Source organism: Lissotriton vulgaris, chromosome 4_1 (genome assembly GCF_964263255.1).
Source record: "Lissotriton vulgaris chromosome 4_1, aLisVul1.2, whole genome shotgun sequence".
In the NCBI taxonomy this organism is placed as follows: domain Eukaryota; kingdom Metazoa; phylum Chordata; class Amphibia; order Caudata; family Salamandridae; genus Lissotriton; species Lissotriton vulgaris.
The window spans coordinates 1910204575-1910220678 of NC_141691.1; the positions used below are offsets into that span (position 1 = coordinate 1910204575).

At 44.3% G+C, this 16104-nt stretch overlaps 1 protein-coding gene across 2 annotated transcripts in view; it reads right to left on the reverse strand.

Annotated features, from left to right (window-relative positions):
• Nucleotides 1-12021: 12021 nt before the first annotated feature.
• The window catches only part of LOC147724708 (CMP-N-acetylneuraminate-beta-galactosamide-alpha-2,3-sialyltransferase 1-like), a 237309-nt gene continuing 233226 nt past the window's right edge, over nucleotides 12022-16104 (reverse strand). For both annotated transcript variants that reach the window (XM_086966251.1, XM_086966252.1), the window contains exon 7: nucleotides 12022-14684. In XM_086966251.1, coding sequence (XP_086822377.1) covers nucleotides 14508-14684 — 177 coding nt within the window. In that variant the 3' untranslated portion in view covers nucleotides 12022-14507. The remainder of the gene's footprint in view (nucleotides 14685-16104) is intronic.

The window sequence follows — 16104 nt, forward strand, 5'->3', positions numbered from 1 at the left end:
GAGGGAACTGAGCCCATGGAGCTTGAGCCTTACCAGGCTGGACTCATGGGCCCAGGGGAACCCACTAGGGAAGAGCTGTGCCAGGGTCAACGAAACTGCCCCACTCTTGAAAGCCTGAGGCAGCAAGCAGCTGCAGAAGCAAAGGGAGATGTCAGTGGTACCACAGAGCTTATTGGGATGAGGGATTACTGTATGCTGAGGCATCAAACCCCAATCATGGAGCTACCAGGAGGGTGGTAGTGCCAAGAAGTACAGCGAGTTCCTCCTAACTTTAGCTCATGACATCCCCCTAGCTGGACACCTGGGGTAAACCAAAACTTGGGAAAGGCTAGTTAGCCACTTTTACTGGCCCCCAGGCAAGTGACAAGATGGGTGGCAAGTCAAAGGCGCCCCTAATACCACGGCCAGTGGTGGGGGTACCCTTTGAAAGGGTAGGTGTGGACATTGTGGGTCCACTTGAGTCTCCCACAGCCTTAGGGAACAAATTCATTCTAGTAGTAGTGGATCATGCTACTAGGTACCCTGAAGCAATTCCCCTTAGGGTTACTAAAGCTCCTGCAGTAGCCAAGGCCCTCCTAGGTGTATTCACCAGGGTAGGGTTTCCTAAGGAGGTGGTTTCAGACAGAGGTACCAACTTCATGTCTGCTTACCTGAAACACACGTGGAAGGAGTGTGGGGTGCAGTACAAGTTCACTACCCCATACCACCCACAAACCAATGGTCTTCTGGAAAGGTTCAACAAGACATTGAAAAGTATGATCATGGGGCTCCCTGAAAAACTCAAAAGGAGATGGGATGTCCTGTTGCCATGCCTGCTTTTCGCTTGTAGGCAATGCCACAGAAGAGAGTGGGGTTTTCACCCTTTGAACTTCTGTTTGGTCATCCTGTAAGGGGAACACTTTGTCTTGTAAAGGAGGGTTGGGAGAGGCCTCTCCAAGAACCCAAACAAGACATTGTGGACTATGTGCTTGGCCTAAGGTCCAGAATGGCTGAGTACATGTACAAGGCCTCCAAGAATCTTGAGGCCAGCCAGGAGCTGCAGAAGCACTGGTATGACCAAAAAGCTGCCATGGTTGAATTTCAACCTGGAAAACAGGTGTGGGTTTTGGAGCCAGTGGCACCAAGGGCTCTTCAAGACAGATGGAGTGGCCCTTAACCTATCCTGGAGAAAAAGAGTGAGGTCACTTACTTATTGGACCTGGGCACCAGTAGGACACCCAAGAGGGTTATCCATGTGAACCGTCTGAAACTCTACAATGACAGGGCTGACCTCACCATTCTGATGGTGACTGGTGAGGAACAGGAAGCAGAGAGTGAACCTCTCCCTGATCTCCTCTCTTCCAGCCCAACGGATGGGTCAGTGGATGGAGTGGTCTTTTCAGACACCCTCTTTCCCCAACAACAGACTGACTGCAAGCAAGTCTTGCAACAGTTTGCTAGCATCTTTTCCTTGACCCCTGGTCTGACCAGCTGGTGTACCCATGATGTGGACACTGGGGACAGTAACCCTGTCAAAAACAAAATCTATCGACAATCAGACCAAGTCAAGGAAAGCATCAAAGCTGAAGTCAGCAAGATGCTGGAGCTAGGGGTGATTGAACCCTCTAAGAGCCCCTGGGCTAGCCCAGTGGTTCTGGTCCCCAAACCTCATCAACAGGGTGGAAAGAGAGAGATGAGGTTCTGTGTGGACTATACAGGGCTCAACTCTGTCACCAAGACAGATGCTCACCCCATTCCAAGAGCAGATGAGTTGATAGACAAACTAGGGGCAGCCAAATTCCTAAGCACCTTTGACTTAACTGCAGGGTACCGGCAAATTGGCATGGCCATGGGAGCCAAAGAGAAAACAGCATTCTCCACCCCTGATGGGCACTATCAGTTTACTGTGATACCTTTTGGGTTAAAGAAGCCCCTGCCACCTTCCAGAGGTTGGTGAACCAAGTCCTGACTGGGTTGGAATCCTTCAGTGTAGTTAATCTTGATGATATTGCTGTCTTTAGCTCCACCTAGCAGGATCACCTGATCCACCTTGGGAAGGTTCTACGAGCCCTGCAATCTGCATCCAAATGCAAGATAGGGCAGGGCACTGTGGTGTACTTGGGCCACCTTGTTGGTGGAGGCCAGGTCCAACCCTCACAGCCCAAGATCCAGAGCATCCTGGACTGGGCAGCTCCAACCACCCAGACCCTAGGGAGGGCATTTCTTGGCTTCACTGGGTACTACAGAAAGTTTGTGAAGGGATATGGGTCCATTGTGACTCCCCTCAGAACTCACATCCAATAAAATGCCCAAGAAAGTGAACTGGACTGTTAGCTGCCAAAAGGCTTTTGACACCCTGAAAGAAGCAATGTGCTCAGCACCCATTCTAAAAGCACCAGACTACTCTAAGCAGTTCATAGTGCAGACTGGTGCCTCAGAGCTGGGGATAGGAGCGGTCCTCTCCCAGATCAATGAGGAAGGCCAAGACCAACGTGTTGCTTTTATAAGCAGGAGGCTACACCCCAGAGAGCAGCGTTGGAGTGCCATTTAGAGGGAGGCCTTTGCTGTGGTTTGGTTCCTGAAGAAGTTGAGGCCCTACCTGTTTGGGACTCACTTCCTGGTTCAAACTGACCACAGACCTCTCAGATGGCTAATGCAGATGAAAGGGGAAAATCCAAAACTACTGAGATGGTCCATCTCCCTACAGTGTATGGACTTTGAAGTGGAACACCAACCAGGGACTGCCCATGCCAATGCAGACGGACTTTCCAGGTTCTTCCACTTAGACAAAGAAGACTCCCTTGGGCAAGGTTAGTCTCATCACCTTTAGTTGGGGGGCGGGCAGGGGGTTGTGTGAGAAAGTGCCATCTTTCTTGCCTTGGAATGACCCCACTTTTTTCTGAACTGCTGATGTGCTTTGACTAAGAGTGCCCTGGTGCCAACCAGGTACCCAGGGCCTGTGTTCCTTCCCTAAAACTGCTGCAACTAGAAACCCAATTGGCTTCTCTGGCTACCTGTCAGTTCCTAGTAAATGGTACCCTAGGTACCCAGGGCATGGTGACCAGAGAAGAACCCTGACGGCTGCAGCACTTATTGTGCCACCCTCAGGGGCCCTGTACCCTGGCACCCACAGACTGACTTTGCAGGCTGAGTGCCTAAGTACAGAACTAAACCAAGAGTCGACATGGCACACATCCCTTTGTGTCATGCCCACATAACCCACTGCCCTAGCATACTTCAGTCACTCCTCTAGCTGGGTGCCCTATTCCAGAGGTGTGGGCACAGGTGCATGAGCCCTGTGCCCCTACAGTACCCAGGGCGATTTCTGGGCACTGTAAGTGCAGCGATGCCATTAAGAGTATATGGTGCTGGGTTGTTGTCATTACGAACTCCACAGCACCATAATGGATACACTGAAGACTGACAAGTTTGGTACCAAACGTCTCAGCACAATAAACCCGCACTGATGACAGTGTGTGATTTAATGTAAAATGCCCTCTGAAATCCTAACCTACAATCCACGTCTGGGCTGAGTGGCTGCAGAGGCTGCCACACAGCAGACATGTTGTTGCGCCCCTGGGTGGAGAGCCCCCGCTCTCCTGTGCCTGCAACAACGCACATCCTGAGCGAGGTGCTAGGTCTCCTCTCCCGGGATGGCTAGGGGGAAGCTTCAAAGGCATGCCACCCCGTGAGCTTCTCCAGACCATTTGCTGTACCCAGCAACTGGCCCCCATTGGTTCTAACCCCCACTCTGGTGGGATGACTGGTGGGAAAAACTATGTCAGGAAGGGGGGAGTGCCAGTCTGTGCAAACCCCACCCCTCAGGTGGGGGAGACGAGGTGAGGCATGACCCTGGGCTCCGGCCATCTTGTAGATGGGGAGCCCTGCCCAGTCCCAGCTTGACTCCTGCCCCCCTCCCACAGGAGAGGAGCAGACTAGATGGTGTACTCACCCCAGGACAGGGACCCATTGATCCCTGTCCTTGCCCTACCTGTAACGCCCCTAAATTCAGTATGTAGGGGCTCCCTGAACCTTCCTGCCTCAGATCCTGATACGAAAAGAAGAAAGAAGATCAAAAAGAAGAAGACCTGCAGTGCAGCTGCTAACAACAGGACGACAACAACTGACCTGGCCCCAGCCCTACCTGCCTGTTGATCCTGGAACCTGCTCCTGCTTAATCCCAGCGACTCCTGCGGACAGCAACCTTGGGACACCCAGAGGACCTGCCTGCCTTGACCCTCTTGAAGACTGGGACTCCCCTCAGCAGAGGCTCTGCAGCAACAACCCACCTGGTGCCAACCAGGAAGCTCCGGACCATCCCACTCTGCACCCGCCGAGTTTGGGCCGGGCCCAACCGAACCAAGACCACGAGGACGTCCCCCCGGTGACTGGAACCCGAAGTCCAGTGCCCAAAGACCCTCCTCCATGAGCCAGCCGACGCCTGCAGACTCAGAACCAGGGGCCACCCCAACCAGCCGAGGGTAAGCTTTTCTGACATCCAAAGACACCTCTGCACCCGGCGCCCTACAGCCCCCTGTGCCTCCCTTTGGGGTACCTAACTGTGCTCCAAGATCCCAACTTACGTCTCGAAGTGCTGTTCACCCCTGGGGAGTCTCCATCCCCGAGCCTGCAGCCTTTGTTTCTTTTTGACCTTTCCTATTGGATAACATTGAGCGCCCGACGGCTCAAAAGCACCCTGCACCCAGCCGCCCGAGTGCCGCTGGCTGTGCCACCTTTGTCCTATCCTACTTCCCCCCTTGCCCTGAGCAAGAGACGAGGTGCCCAGCTCCCACAGCCGCGTGGCCTGCTAGCCAGCAGCCACCAACCGAATGTCCCCTTCCCAACATTGGATATCATTGGGCCTACCTACCTCTGCACCCGGCTGCCCCTGTGCCGCTGGGATTCAACTAACTGTACTTACCTGACCCTGGGGGACCCCTGAGTCTATGCCCAGAACCTTAACTTCCCCAACCAAGTACTCACCTGGAAACCGGTAACTCACTTAACTGCCATTGGATAACATTGACCAATTTTGACTCGAAAAATTTCCAAGTGGGAAGTTTTGAAAACTGAAAATATTCATATAAAATCAGCTAAAGTCTGAATTCAGAAGTACTCACCTGTGATCAGGGGAGAAGCCAGTACTGTACTTTTCAGCCCAATACTGAACCGCAAAAGTTATCCCAACCGGGTTTACTAGTAATCTGTATTTTCTACATAGGAACCCATTGTCTGCTTTTGTGTGAAATTTCTTCTGTCTACTTTTGAAAACTTGAGATATTCTTTAAAAATCCTACGAAATACTGAAACACAATTACCAACCTGTTCTAAGTTAAGACCCCAGTGCTGGCCCTAGGAGACCAATGCTGGATTACAAAAGTAACGCAATCGTACTTTACCTGCATTCTGAATTTTCTCCCATTGAATAACATTGTCAGATTTTCATTGAAAAGTTTCTAAGTGTGAACTTTTAAAACAGCTTTATATTCATGAAAATTCACTACAGTAACTAAAATATTTTTGCTAATCTGGTTTCAGCTTAGACCCCAGGACTGAATCTATGATCTAGTCCTGGAACTACCAAAGTAATCTGCATAGTAATCAACTGTACTTAACTGTAGAAAACCCATTGAGCTCAATGCTATAGTGTGTTTTAGGATTGTGTTGCTTACTCCCAAAACTGTATTCACAAACTCTATTGCTCCTTTGCAAAGTAATTACATGCGAGTACTCTTAACGAGAAAAGTATATTTTTATAACTGTTGGTTCTAAAAATAAAACAACTATATCTGTGGATATAAAAACAATAGGCCTGGAGTTCAGTCCTTGAGTGTGTGAAACCTTTTGCTGATTGAGTGTGTACAACAAATGCTTTACACTGTCCTCTGGTACTGCCTTACTGCTCGACCAAGCTACCACTTTGGAGAGTAAGGTCAGTTCTGACTTTAGCCTCTGTTATACCTCTGTGGTTGGTGGACTCTATACACACTGTACTTCATTCTAGTCCAGGATATATAGAGCCACTTTCTCACAGGAACATTCTTGTATTTGATATGGATGGAGGGAAAGCTACTTGTCCTTGAGAAGAACTATTTAGTGTCAGATTTACGAATGAAGAATCTTTCACTTACAGAAACACTGCATGTGTACATTGTACACATTGTAAACATTGTAGTACACATGCATGAATATTAATATACTATTAATAATATTATACCAATATTACTATGAATATTGTACACTTCAATGAATTCTCCTGAGCGCCTGTGCGAATGCCATAAAAGTTAGAAATTTGGCCTAATGGTAGGAGATATTCTATAATGGCAAATGTCAGCTTTTGTTTGTGAATCAAGCAGGGAAGTTGTTTACTCAGAATAATTGCTCTATTGTAAGTGAACAATTCAGTAATCTTAGTAACTATATTTGTAATCGATTGACAAAAACCAAGGCACCTTGCAAATGTGATGTTTTTAAGGCTTAAATAATGCCCACTTCTTTGGGTTTTATAAGTAGGAGGAAGCAGGTGGAACATAAACTGTGCTTGACAAAATGGTAGAGGTGAGTTTGCTGTTTCATAGCTTGTATTATCCTTTGGGTCGGTATGCCAGTGCAATCCTGGAGTTTAATCTTGCTCCTAGGAAGGATTTTTCTTGCTCCAGTTTTATTGATGAGTTTTTGTGGTTTTTGAAAAACCCTATTCTTGCAGTGTTGTGATCACCTGATGAATGTGTGTGTAATATCTTTGATTTGAATTTCACCAGCCAGTCGTCTAGGTATCGATAGACGTGGCTACCTCTACTTCTTCAGGATTCCGCTACCGCTTTTAGGCACTTTGTGAAGACTCTTGGTGTTGATATTATTCCGAAGAGCAAGACCTTGAATTGGTAATGAGAGTTCTCATGGGTGAACCTGAGGAATCTCTTGCGTGCTTGGTTCAGGAGGATGTGCAGATAGGCGTCCTGTAGATCTATTGTTGCCAATAAATTACCTTTAAACTATTATTTCCTGTAGTGTTGACATCTTGAAATGCTGTGTGCGAATGAATTTATTTATGAATCTAAGATAAGTCTTAGTGTGAGATCTTGTTTTGGTACCAAGAAGTAAAGTGAGTAGTTTCCTTTGCTGTGTTCCCTCGTTGGTACCCACGTGCATGTTTTTGTAGGAGTTTCTCTATTTACTGTCTTAATTGTAAGAATTCTGTTCTTCTGGAACTCTTCTTCCTTGGTGGAGGTTTGTTAGTTCTATACAATAGCCGTGGTGTACCACATTTAAAATCCAACTATCTGTGTTGATGTTTTCCCATTGAAGTAGGTCATGTGCTATTCTGCCTCCCACTGGTGTTGTGTGGGGGTCTTCCCTTGTGGGAAAGTCAATTTGAGTTTGCTCCTCCCCCTCGAGGGTTGTCCTCTGGCTCTTCCTCTGCCACAAAAGGACTGCCTTGGTTGCCGCTGCCAGGCTTGGTATTTGGAATGCTGGTTTGATTGCTGTCTGCTGCCCAGTGTTTGAAGTTGTTGTTGGCCTGTTGTGAAGACCTCCTTCCCATGGGTCTTGTGAGCTTAAAACCTCCTCTTTTGAAGGTGCCCTTCTGTTGCAGGGCTACCATGTACCTGGCAGTCTCACTGTAATCCTTCATTTGTTCTAGGGATTCATCTACCTCACTTCTGAACAGGGCGTCTCCTGTGAAAGGTTAATTAATTATGGATGTTTGGACTTCTTGCTTGAAGCCTGAAATTCTTCGTCAGGTGTGCCTTCTCAATGTTGTACCTATGCACATTTGTCTGTATCATCAACGTCTAGAACCGATTTCAGGCAGGTGTTCGCTATGTTTCTTTCCTCCTGTATGATGGATTTTGCTCTGTTCTTATCCTCTTCAGGGAGCTTGTTAATCAGTTCTTAGATATCGTCCCATTGTTAGCAACCACAACTATTGAGGAGGCCATTAGAGTTTGCAATGCGCCATTGCGTTGCTGCCTGTTTTTCTATCTTTATCCCCACCATATCCATTCTTTTACTTTTTCTCTCTGGAGGCTGGAGGAGTGAGTGTTGTTCTTCCTTCTTGCTCTGGTGCCAATGATGGAGTCTGCCACTATGTCCCCTGGGTGTATTTAGGGTCCTTTGTGGAGGGTTTGTATTTTTTCTCAACCCTTAAGGTTACCCTGAGGAAGGTTTCTTGAAAGCATCCTTGCCTTGGTCCAGAATGCTTGGCAGCGTTCAAAGGTATTGTGTCCCCTTGCTGGATGGTGCTAATGTTTCTAAGAGGATGCAAGAGTCTCCTTTCTCCTCCTCTAAGGGGACTCCGAAGGTATCAGCTGCCCTCTTGATGAGGCTGCTGTAGAAGACTATGTGGTTTGGTGGCGAAGCCTTCAAGGGGTAGCTACAAACCTCTTCTTCTAGGCTTTTCTGTGTCGAGGTTGTTCCATTCTTCCTCAAAAGTTCCTGTAGCTTCTTCCTCTTCTGGAGCATCGAGTTCTTCTTCAACCTCCTCTTTGTGAGGTTTGGTGGTTGACGGAGCTTCGAAGGCCTCTGTGGTAGTGGAGGGTTTCACCGGGATTCTGAATTCCTTCAGCTCTTTGTTGAACGTCTTTTGTTGAAGGAGTGCTGCCATTTCTGCCTCCAGGCGTCTTTCTTTTTTCTCCACCTTATGGGGCCTCTCGGGAGAGGATCACCACCACATATGTTGGGGAAGGGCTTTCTCTATCAATCAGAAGATTTGTAGAGCGCTACTTGTCACCCGTGAGGGTATCCAAGTGGTGGCAGGCTCCAGTTGATTAGCCGATTAGTCAATAATACTCAAAGAAGTACACATGTGCCTTAACATTTTTCAGGAAAACGTGGGAATGTTTGTAAATGCCAAGAAATTGTAAATCTGCAAGTGCTCGCAGGTGCAAATCTACTATTTTTGTTTGAATCGACCTTATAGGTAGGCCAATAGTTAGGAGCTGAGTAAGAATACACTTAAGTAATAAAATCTTTGCATACCATTATTCTATCAATTCCTAGTTACAGAGCCACATTTAAAGAAAACTGTCACTGTCTTGCATGTCGGAAAAAACATAAATCAAACACCAATGCATATAACTTTTTAGTAGATAAATTTATTTTTTTAAGGAAATAATCTTTTTGTTACCACAGATGTCGAACACCATAAATACAAAATAAAATAGAAATCTCCTTCCAAAGTTATGAATTCTTTGCAATTAAAACTGTAACATACATAGTACAGTGCAACAGTGAAAACCTTGCGAAAATACACCCTTCGATTCTGTAATGTAAGTTTAACACAAAGAAAAATGAAGAAATAAGCTTACTGCATAAATTACTGTAACAAGTGATTGTTGATTTCATATTTTGTCCCTCAGCACCTTGATCAAAAGTGCTTACAGCAATAGTTTGGTTAGCATTTATAACACAATTTATTTTCTTATTATTTTTAAAAAGGAAAGTTGTTGGGAATTTATTGTGCACCTTCTTCAGGGGAGATAGCCAATAAAAGAAGTAGGAAAATTGGAATTTTTAATTCCCTACTTCCCCTTCAAGAAAACGGAAAGATCAGCAGTCCTGGTTCATAACAGGGGTCACAACAGGTGAAAATAAGGAAATCGTGAAATACATTGTTACACCTTGGTGTAATTAATTTTCAGAACTTCTTTCCAAGTATTTTCAGACTCTGGCATAAACAATTATGGAGGTGTTTTCGTTTTTGCTCCCCCTTTTTGCAGCACTAATTCCAGATTTGAGGCCTATGGCTGCAATCTGGCGCCCTCTCCTGGAGGCTCCCTAAGGCTGCTACCTAGAATCTCCTTCATGTGGGTTTGTCTGACTGTCTGTTTATGTTTATTCTCCATTCCTTCCCTTTATGGCCTTTAGTAACTCATGTTCATTCTTCTGCCTTACTCGGTGCCTGCTGAGGTCAGCTACAGAGAACACTGGGGCAAAAGCTTCAACCAAGATATTTAACTCAGTACATTGGGACGAACGGCGTGCAAGACTCTCCCTAGCTAGGAAAGACGGTCATCGTTTTTCAGGGTTCTTCTGGTCTTAAGACGGGCTTACGGCTGTATTTTCTTGTTAAGACAATAGAAAACCAGACAAAAACCTTTGGTAAAACTGGTTTATAGTTTTTATCTCCATTACGAAAGAAGAACAAATTCAGCAAATTTCTATTGAAATGCCAATAAATCCTCTGTATTAAATTGAGCCATACACTTTATTCCAGAAATAGAAAAAGATAATCGCTCACTTAAATCAAGTGCAAATTATCCGTATAATTGTGTAATTATGTAAGCTGGGTACCTTTGTATGTAGCATCTAATGATCAAGATAACTGTAATAAATATCTTGACACTGATTTGAGAGAACTGGAGACTGACAACATTAAAATGAGTATAGTAACCACAAGAAAACAGGAGTAATCGCAAAACCTAAATCTCATAACCTGTCAAACTTGACCCCAGGTTATAACTTCATTTCACCAGTGTGTGCCACCAAACTTTCACCCCAAATTTAGAAGCCAAAACAGTCCGCATGGCATGCGTTGAATTCTCAATTCAATATACGTAGCTCTTTAATATAATATTGGGTGTGCACAAAACGTAATGCTGCAATTTGATTTCTATTTTTTGTCTTTTAGCAAATAGATTAAAGTTTTTCTTGTTATAAAACCTATACAATTTTTTCACAAATACATAGAAAGATACGTGTAAACAACTGAGCACAATAGTCTTTGAAAACTCATGGAAATGCACCAAAAGAAACAGCATTTTAAATAAAAAAGAAAATGCTCAAATCCTTGCTCTCAAAGAAACGTATTGACTGGAAAGGCCACTATGGTTTTAATCTTGGCTTGATAACACCGAAGGGAGGCTGTACAATACCTTAACGCAGATCAACAGCACAATTCTACCCAGTCTGTTTTGAGAAATGTGGGTATCTCCTTGGTTACAGTGGGCTTGCTCTACATTACTTAAAGGCCAGGCTGAGATGGAGAAAGTTACTTACCTGTAACAACTAACAACAGCATCAAATCCTGATGTGGGCACTGGTGACCACTTTTGAAGTGGTACAAAAGGGGGTGGTGATGGATGGATCATCTGAACCAATCAAACACTCACACCCAGTCAACAGATCTGGGTTTGATCCATCACCGTTCTTTAGCCCACTCTGCCAGCCACCCCAGTTCAGACATGGCCATATGCAAATCAGTCTAACCCTGTGCCTGTGTCATTTTCACCCCCTTTTGTACCACTTTTGAAGTGGGCGTTAGGCATAGTACTCCATGGGTCAGGCGTCATATCCAGACCTGTTTATGAAAATTTGTAACACAGCTTGTTTTATTTCTACAATGAAAACACAAAAATTCATTGTTTGGTAAGGTCCACACCATCCTAGTATCTCAAATGTACAATTGTACTACCAAACAAACTGAATGAATGAATGAATCAAAATATAATTGAATTAAGTTTTCACTAAAGTGATTTCGGACCGTGGGTACCTTACTCTGGGCTCTATTGCGAACTGTTGTATGCACAAAGATGGTGAAGACCAACAATCATATATGTACTCATATACTCTCTGGAGGTACTTTTCTTGCACTGCAGGCTCAGGCTACATGTATAAAGGGGGCGAACAAGCCCGTTTCCAGGGTAGATTTGTGAGGGAACTTCTTGCATTTGACATGGATGGAGGGAAAGCTACTTGTCCTTGAGATGAACTATTTAGTGTCAGATTTACGAATGAAGAATCTTGCACTTACAGAAACTCTGCATGTGTACATTGTACACATTGTAAACATTGTAGTACATGCATGAATATAAATATAATATTAATAATATTATATTAATATTACTATGAATATTGTACACTTCCAATGAGTACTCCGGAGAGCCTGTGCGAATGCCATAAAAGTTAGAAATTTGGCCTATTCGCAGGAGATATTCTATGATGGTAAATGTCAGCTTTTGTTTGTGAATCAAGCAGGGAAGTTGTTTATTCAGAATAATTGCTCTATTGTAAGTGAACAATTCAGTAATCTTCGTAACTATATTTTTAATCGATTGACAAAAACCAAGGCGCCTTGCAAATGGGACGTTTTTAAGGCTTGAATAATGCCCACTTCTTTGGGTTTTAAGTAGGAGGAAGCAGGTGGAACAAACTGTGCTTTGCAAATCTAGTTCAAATTATTGTAGTGTTATCGAAATAGGACTCTATCCTCAGAAAAAAATCATAACCTAACACTTAGAAGAGACAATGTAATGCGACACACAATTTAACTGCATATTGCAAATTAATTGGCACAGCAGGGCCCATTTTAAGAACAATGTATCCAATTCACAAGAAATATTTGCAGAATATGTAATTTATGTATAGATTTGAGGCCTCACACACCTTCACACTGTGATTAGACAACTAAGATTTGGTAAAGAATGGAATGGCAAAGTCATCTGATTCACACATGAGTAATTAAAATGATAATGGGCAGTCAATGATAATGTGCTTAACAACCTTAAGAGAACCGAAACAACAAAGAAGTTTACTTGTTCACCATCAGAGGCAAGTGATAAGCTTCTGTTTATCCTAGCCGTCACTTACCCATGTTCTAATCTGGCGTAAATCAGAAACTGAATTGGGAGAAATGGAACATATCACTTATTTCAATGTTCACTGACAGTACTACGTCCTCCACTGTTTGCTTTATACACAAGAATATTCCAATTTATTTCTCACAGCTTTGGGCTATGAGCAAGTTTCCTGTTCGTGCTTGGGTTGAAAATATTAATGTTTTAAAAAAATAATCAGAGCAAGCTTGTGTTTGCGGCTTCTGTCAAATACTCATGCTACAGACACCCGTCGTCGAAGCAGCCTTGTCCTTAAAGTGACCCCCCTCATGTATTGACTACAACTGTAGAGTTTATGATGACCTCCTGAACAGAAGTTGGGTACGCTCTTAAGAACCTTAAGCGTACCCGGCCACCTCATATTCCATCTAGGATGACTTGAACATGTGATGCCTTAATTCCTTTACCTGCCATTAATCAAGCAGGTGGTTGACCAATCCCTCCCAACTGTACACAAAGCTGTGCACAGAAGAGTGCCTATTGAAAGCACTTGTTGTTGGTGCGAGAGACAAAGTCCTAGACCCATCGCTTGCTGCACGAGTGGTAATATAAACTTCATTGAGAGGTGCCTGCTATCACAAGGCTGGGCTCCTCAGAAATCATCCCCACTGTCTCTGTAGGAGGACTTCAGAAAGTTGAACACATTTTTGAAGACCTATCTCTTCTGTCAAGCATGTGGTTCTGAAAAGTTGATCAGTCTCCATTACCCGTGCTCCCTTCACGCAGCTCCCTGTGCCCCTTGAGTTCGGGAGCAAACTCTACATAAAAACAATAAATACAAATAAATCAATTTGAAAAAGGCGCTGTAGGCTAATGACACTTCATATGAAATCTTGGGAGCAGCACAAGTAGTCTTCACAAGAATTGTGAGCCGGCCTGTGCTCTAGTTCCACAGTAGGCACAAATATGGTAAGCAACCCAAAAGGCGAATTCAAAATGTAAGATACTATGTCCAGTCAATCAAAAATTCTGTGTGAATACAGCCTTATTGGATAAGCTAATTTCAGCTTTTAGAACTGGCATATGCTAGCTACACCTGCCGTGGTAGTTTATAGAGTAGCATTTCACATTTGAAGTCTAGTCCTATCTGGACACATGGCTGCCACACTCACTCCATTTTTCATGCATCTTTTTTCCTCGTGCCAGTCATTATGGACTATGGACCCTCCACCTTGTGCGCTGCACATATATAGTACATGCCTCATCTCCATGGACCAAAAAGGACTACAAGCTGTGGATCAAGAGATAACATGAGAAAGGCTATCCGATGGTTACCTGCACACAAAACGTAGAAATCTATTGTAAACTATTCCGAGGTAATCCATCAAATATCTGCCATGGTTAAAGCTGCAACCACAGTCTGCTACATTTATTTGGCTTTGCTAGCATTAAGCATGTTGTGTACAGCACATGAATCTTGCCATTCCTCCAGGAACACTTATTTTTTAGTGTTGGGAAATATTCTGTGCACAGATCGTCTGTAATACTCCAGGTCTTCTTACATTTTAATCCTGTGCAGATCCATCTCGAATTCTATGAACTCCTTGCTTGTTTTTGACAAAGTAGAAAACAGCATCCATGTAGGGCAGCAAACATAAAACCACAAGACTATGTGTAACACCTCTGCTGTTTTGTCTTATTGCTTCTGAAAGGGATTCAAAGAGTCGTGTTTGTAGCCTGGTGGCTAATTTCAATGAATCAGCCAACATTCAACACAAAGTTTTTTCACACATTTTGAGATCATTTCCTGAAACAGAGTTGAATAAAATAATTCTCCGACTGCATTTTTTCCTTCTGAAAGTCTTCATTTTATCACTATTGTTTTCGTTCAGAGGTGGTTGTGATATCCCAGCTGTCAATTTTCTCTCAAGACAAAAACGCATTAATCCACAATGTCCTCCTGTATCACAGGTGTCATCTGCCCGAGAAGAACTGTATTTTGTTGCTCGATCTCAGACCTTCTGTCACGTTTGCCTGAAAATCCCCATCATGAACACCTGTTTTTCGAAAAGCGCTTTTTCCAGGATTTTTTTTTTCATAGTAGTGGTCCCAGTTTCCATTGCTGTCTGCTCCAAAGCCATAAACGTCCACCTGGTGTTAAAAGAAGACGAAAGCAAATATTAAAAGACATTGCATCAAAAGAGAGCTTTGTGTAAGCAACATTCTGGTCTGCCAGTTTTACGTATAGATTGCTTTTCCAGGTGTAACTCAACAACAACAGGGCAATGTACCCATCCAAACGCTCTCAATAAAATTTAATAAAACATAATTATTTGTTTCTCCCCAATCATGCCCCGTGCACAGATCACCTCCTCACCAGAAGCGCAGAGCATGCCATATGCTTTTATACTAAGGAAACAAACAAGTGTGATTCTCGTAGAGCCTATTGGTAGCCGGCAAAGTTTCTGAAGCTACACAGCAAACAAAATGCATAACATCTACACAACACAGTCCGGATTAAGCAGCATATAGATAACAAGGCATCACACATTACTTCTTCTATGAATTGACTCACCTACAATATCGTCAGCAATGCGTCATCAAATAACCCATTTAGCATTTAACCCCTTCGCTGCGGGGGATATTCCCCCACTGTGCTGGGGGGGGGGGATGGGGCGTGCACAGCGCTCACATGCTCTTGACGAACTGAGCTCGTCATGAGGCACGGCGCTCCTGTGCTCATGACGAGCTCAGCTCGTCACGGCCACACCCGTTCCCATGGAACGCTCAGCACAGCAGGGGAATTATCCCCGCAAGCTGAGCTCGTCATGAGCACCGGAGCGCTGGGGCTCATGACGAGCTCAGCTAGTCATGAGCATTCAAGGGGTTAAGTAACATCGGACCTCTGGCTACACCCAACCAGTTTAGAACCCACCCAGTCATCACCTGCAGATATCCTACTGTGAACTACTCGGTGCAATTCACAATTCACAGATTCAGGCTGTGATCAAATCCTCAAAATCCACCAGGAAGGGACAGAACTGACCAGTGATGCAAAGTCTACCTATGGCGGAATTTTCACCATTTCAATATGTATAACATGAAATAAAACTTCGCCGGGAGTGCCACATCAGGAATCTTTCCTGAAGATCAAGTGATGTTGCTGCAATTAAAAATTAGGTTCAGTGCTTTCCATGTCTGATTTAAGAGGACAGATGTTCCTACTTCAAATGCAGGGATTGCTTATTTGTGGAAATGATACTAAGACCTGGACAAGGGTATTTATTCTGACTGTCTGTAACCAGTGCCCACAGTGGGTGGAATCTCTGTCTCTCCTGGACCGACTCTCTATGCTACCTGTAACCGGTGCAAGTTATGGGCTACTTCTTGGTTTGATCCTGGGTCAACACAATTAAGCACAGTATGAAGTTTCTCTTACAGAACCAACTCTTGCTAACAAAAAGGTGAAAGTTATGTATATTAGCTGTGCATTATGCCACAGCCTCTCTAGCGTCTTCCCCAGCCAGGGTACCCTTGGATGACTACGCCACACACAGAGCTTATTACTCGT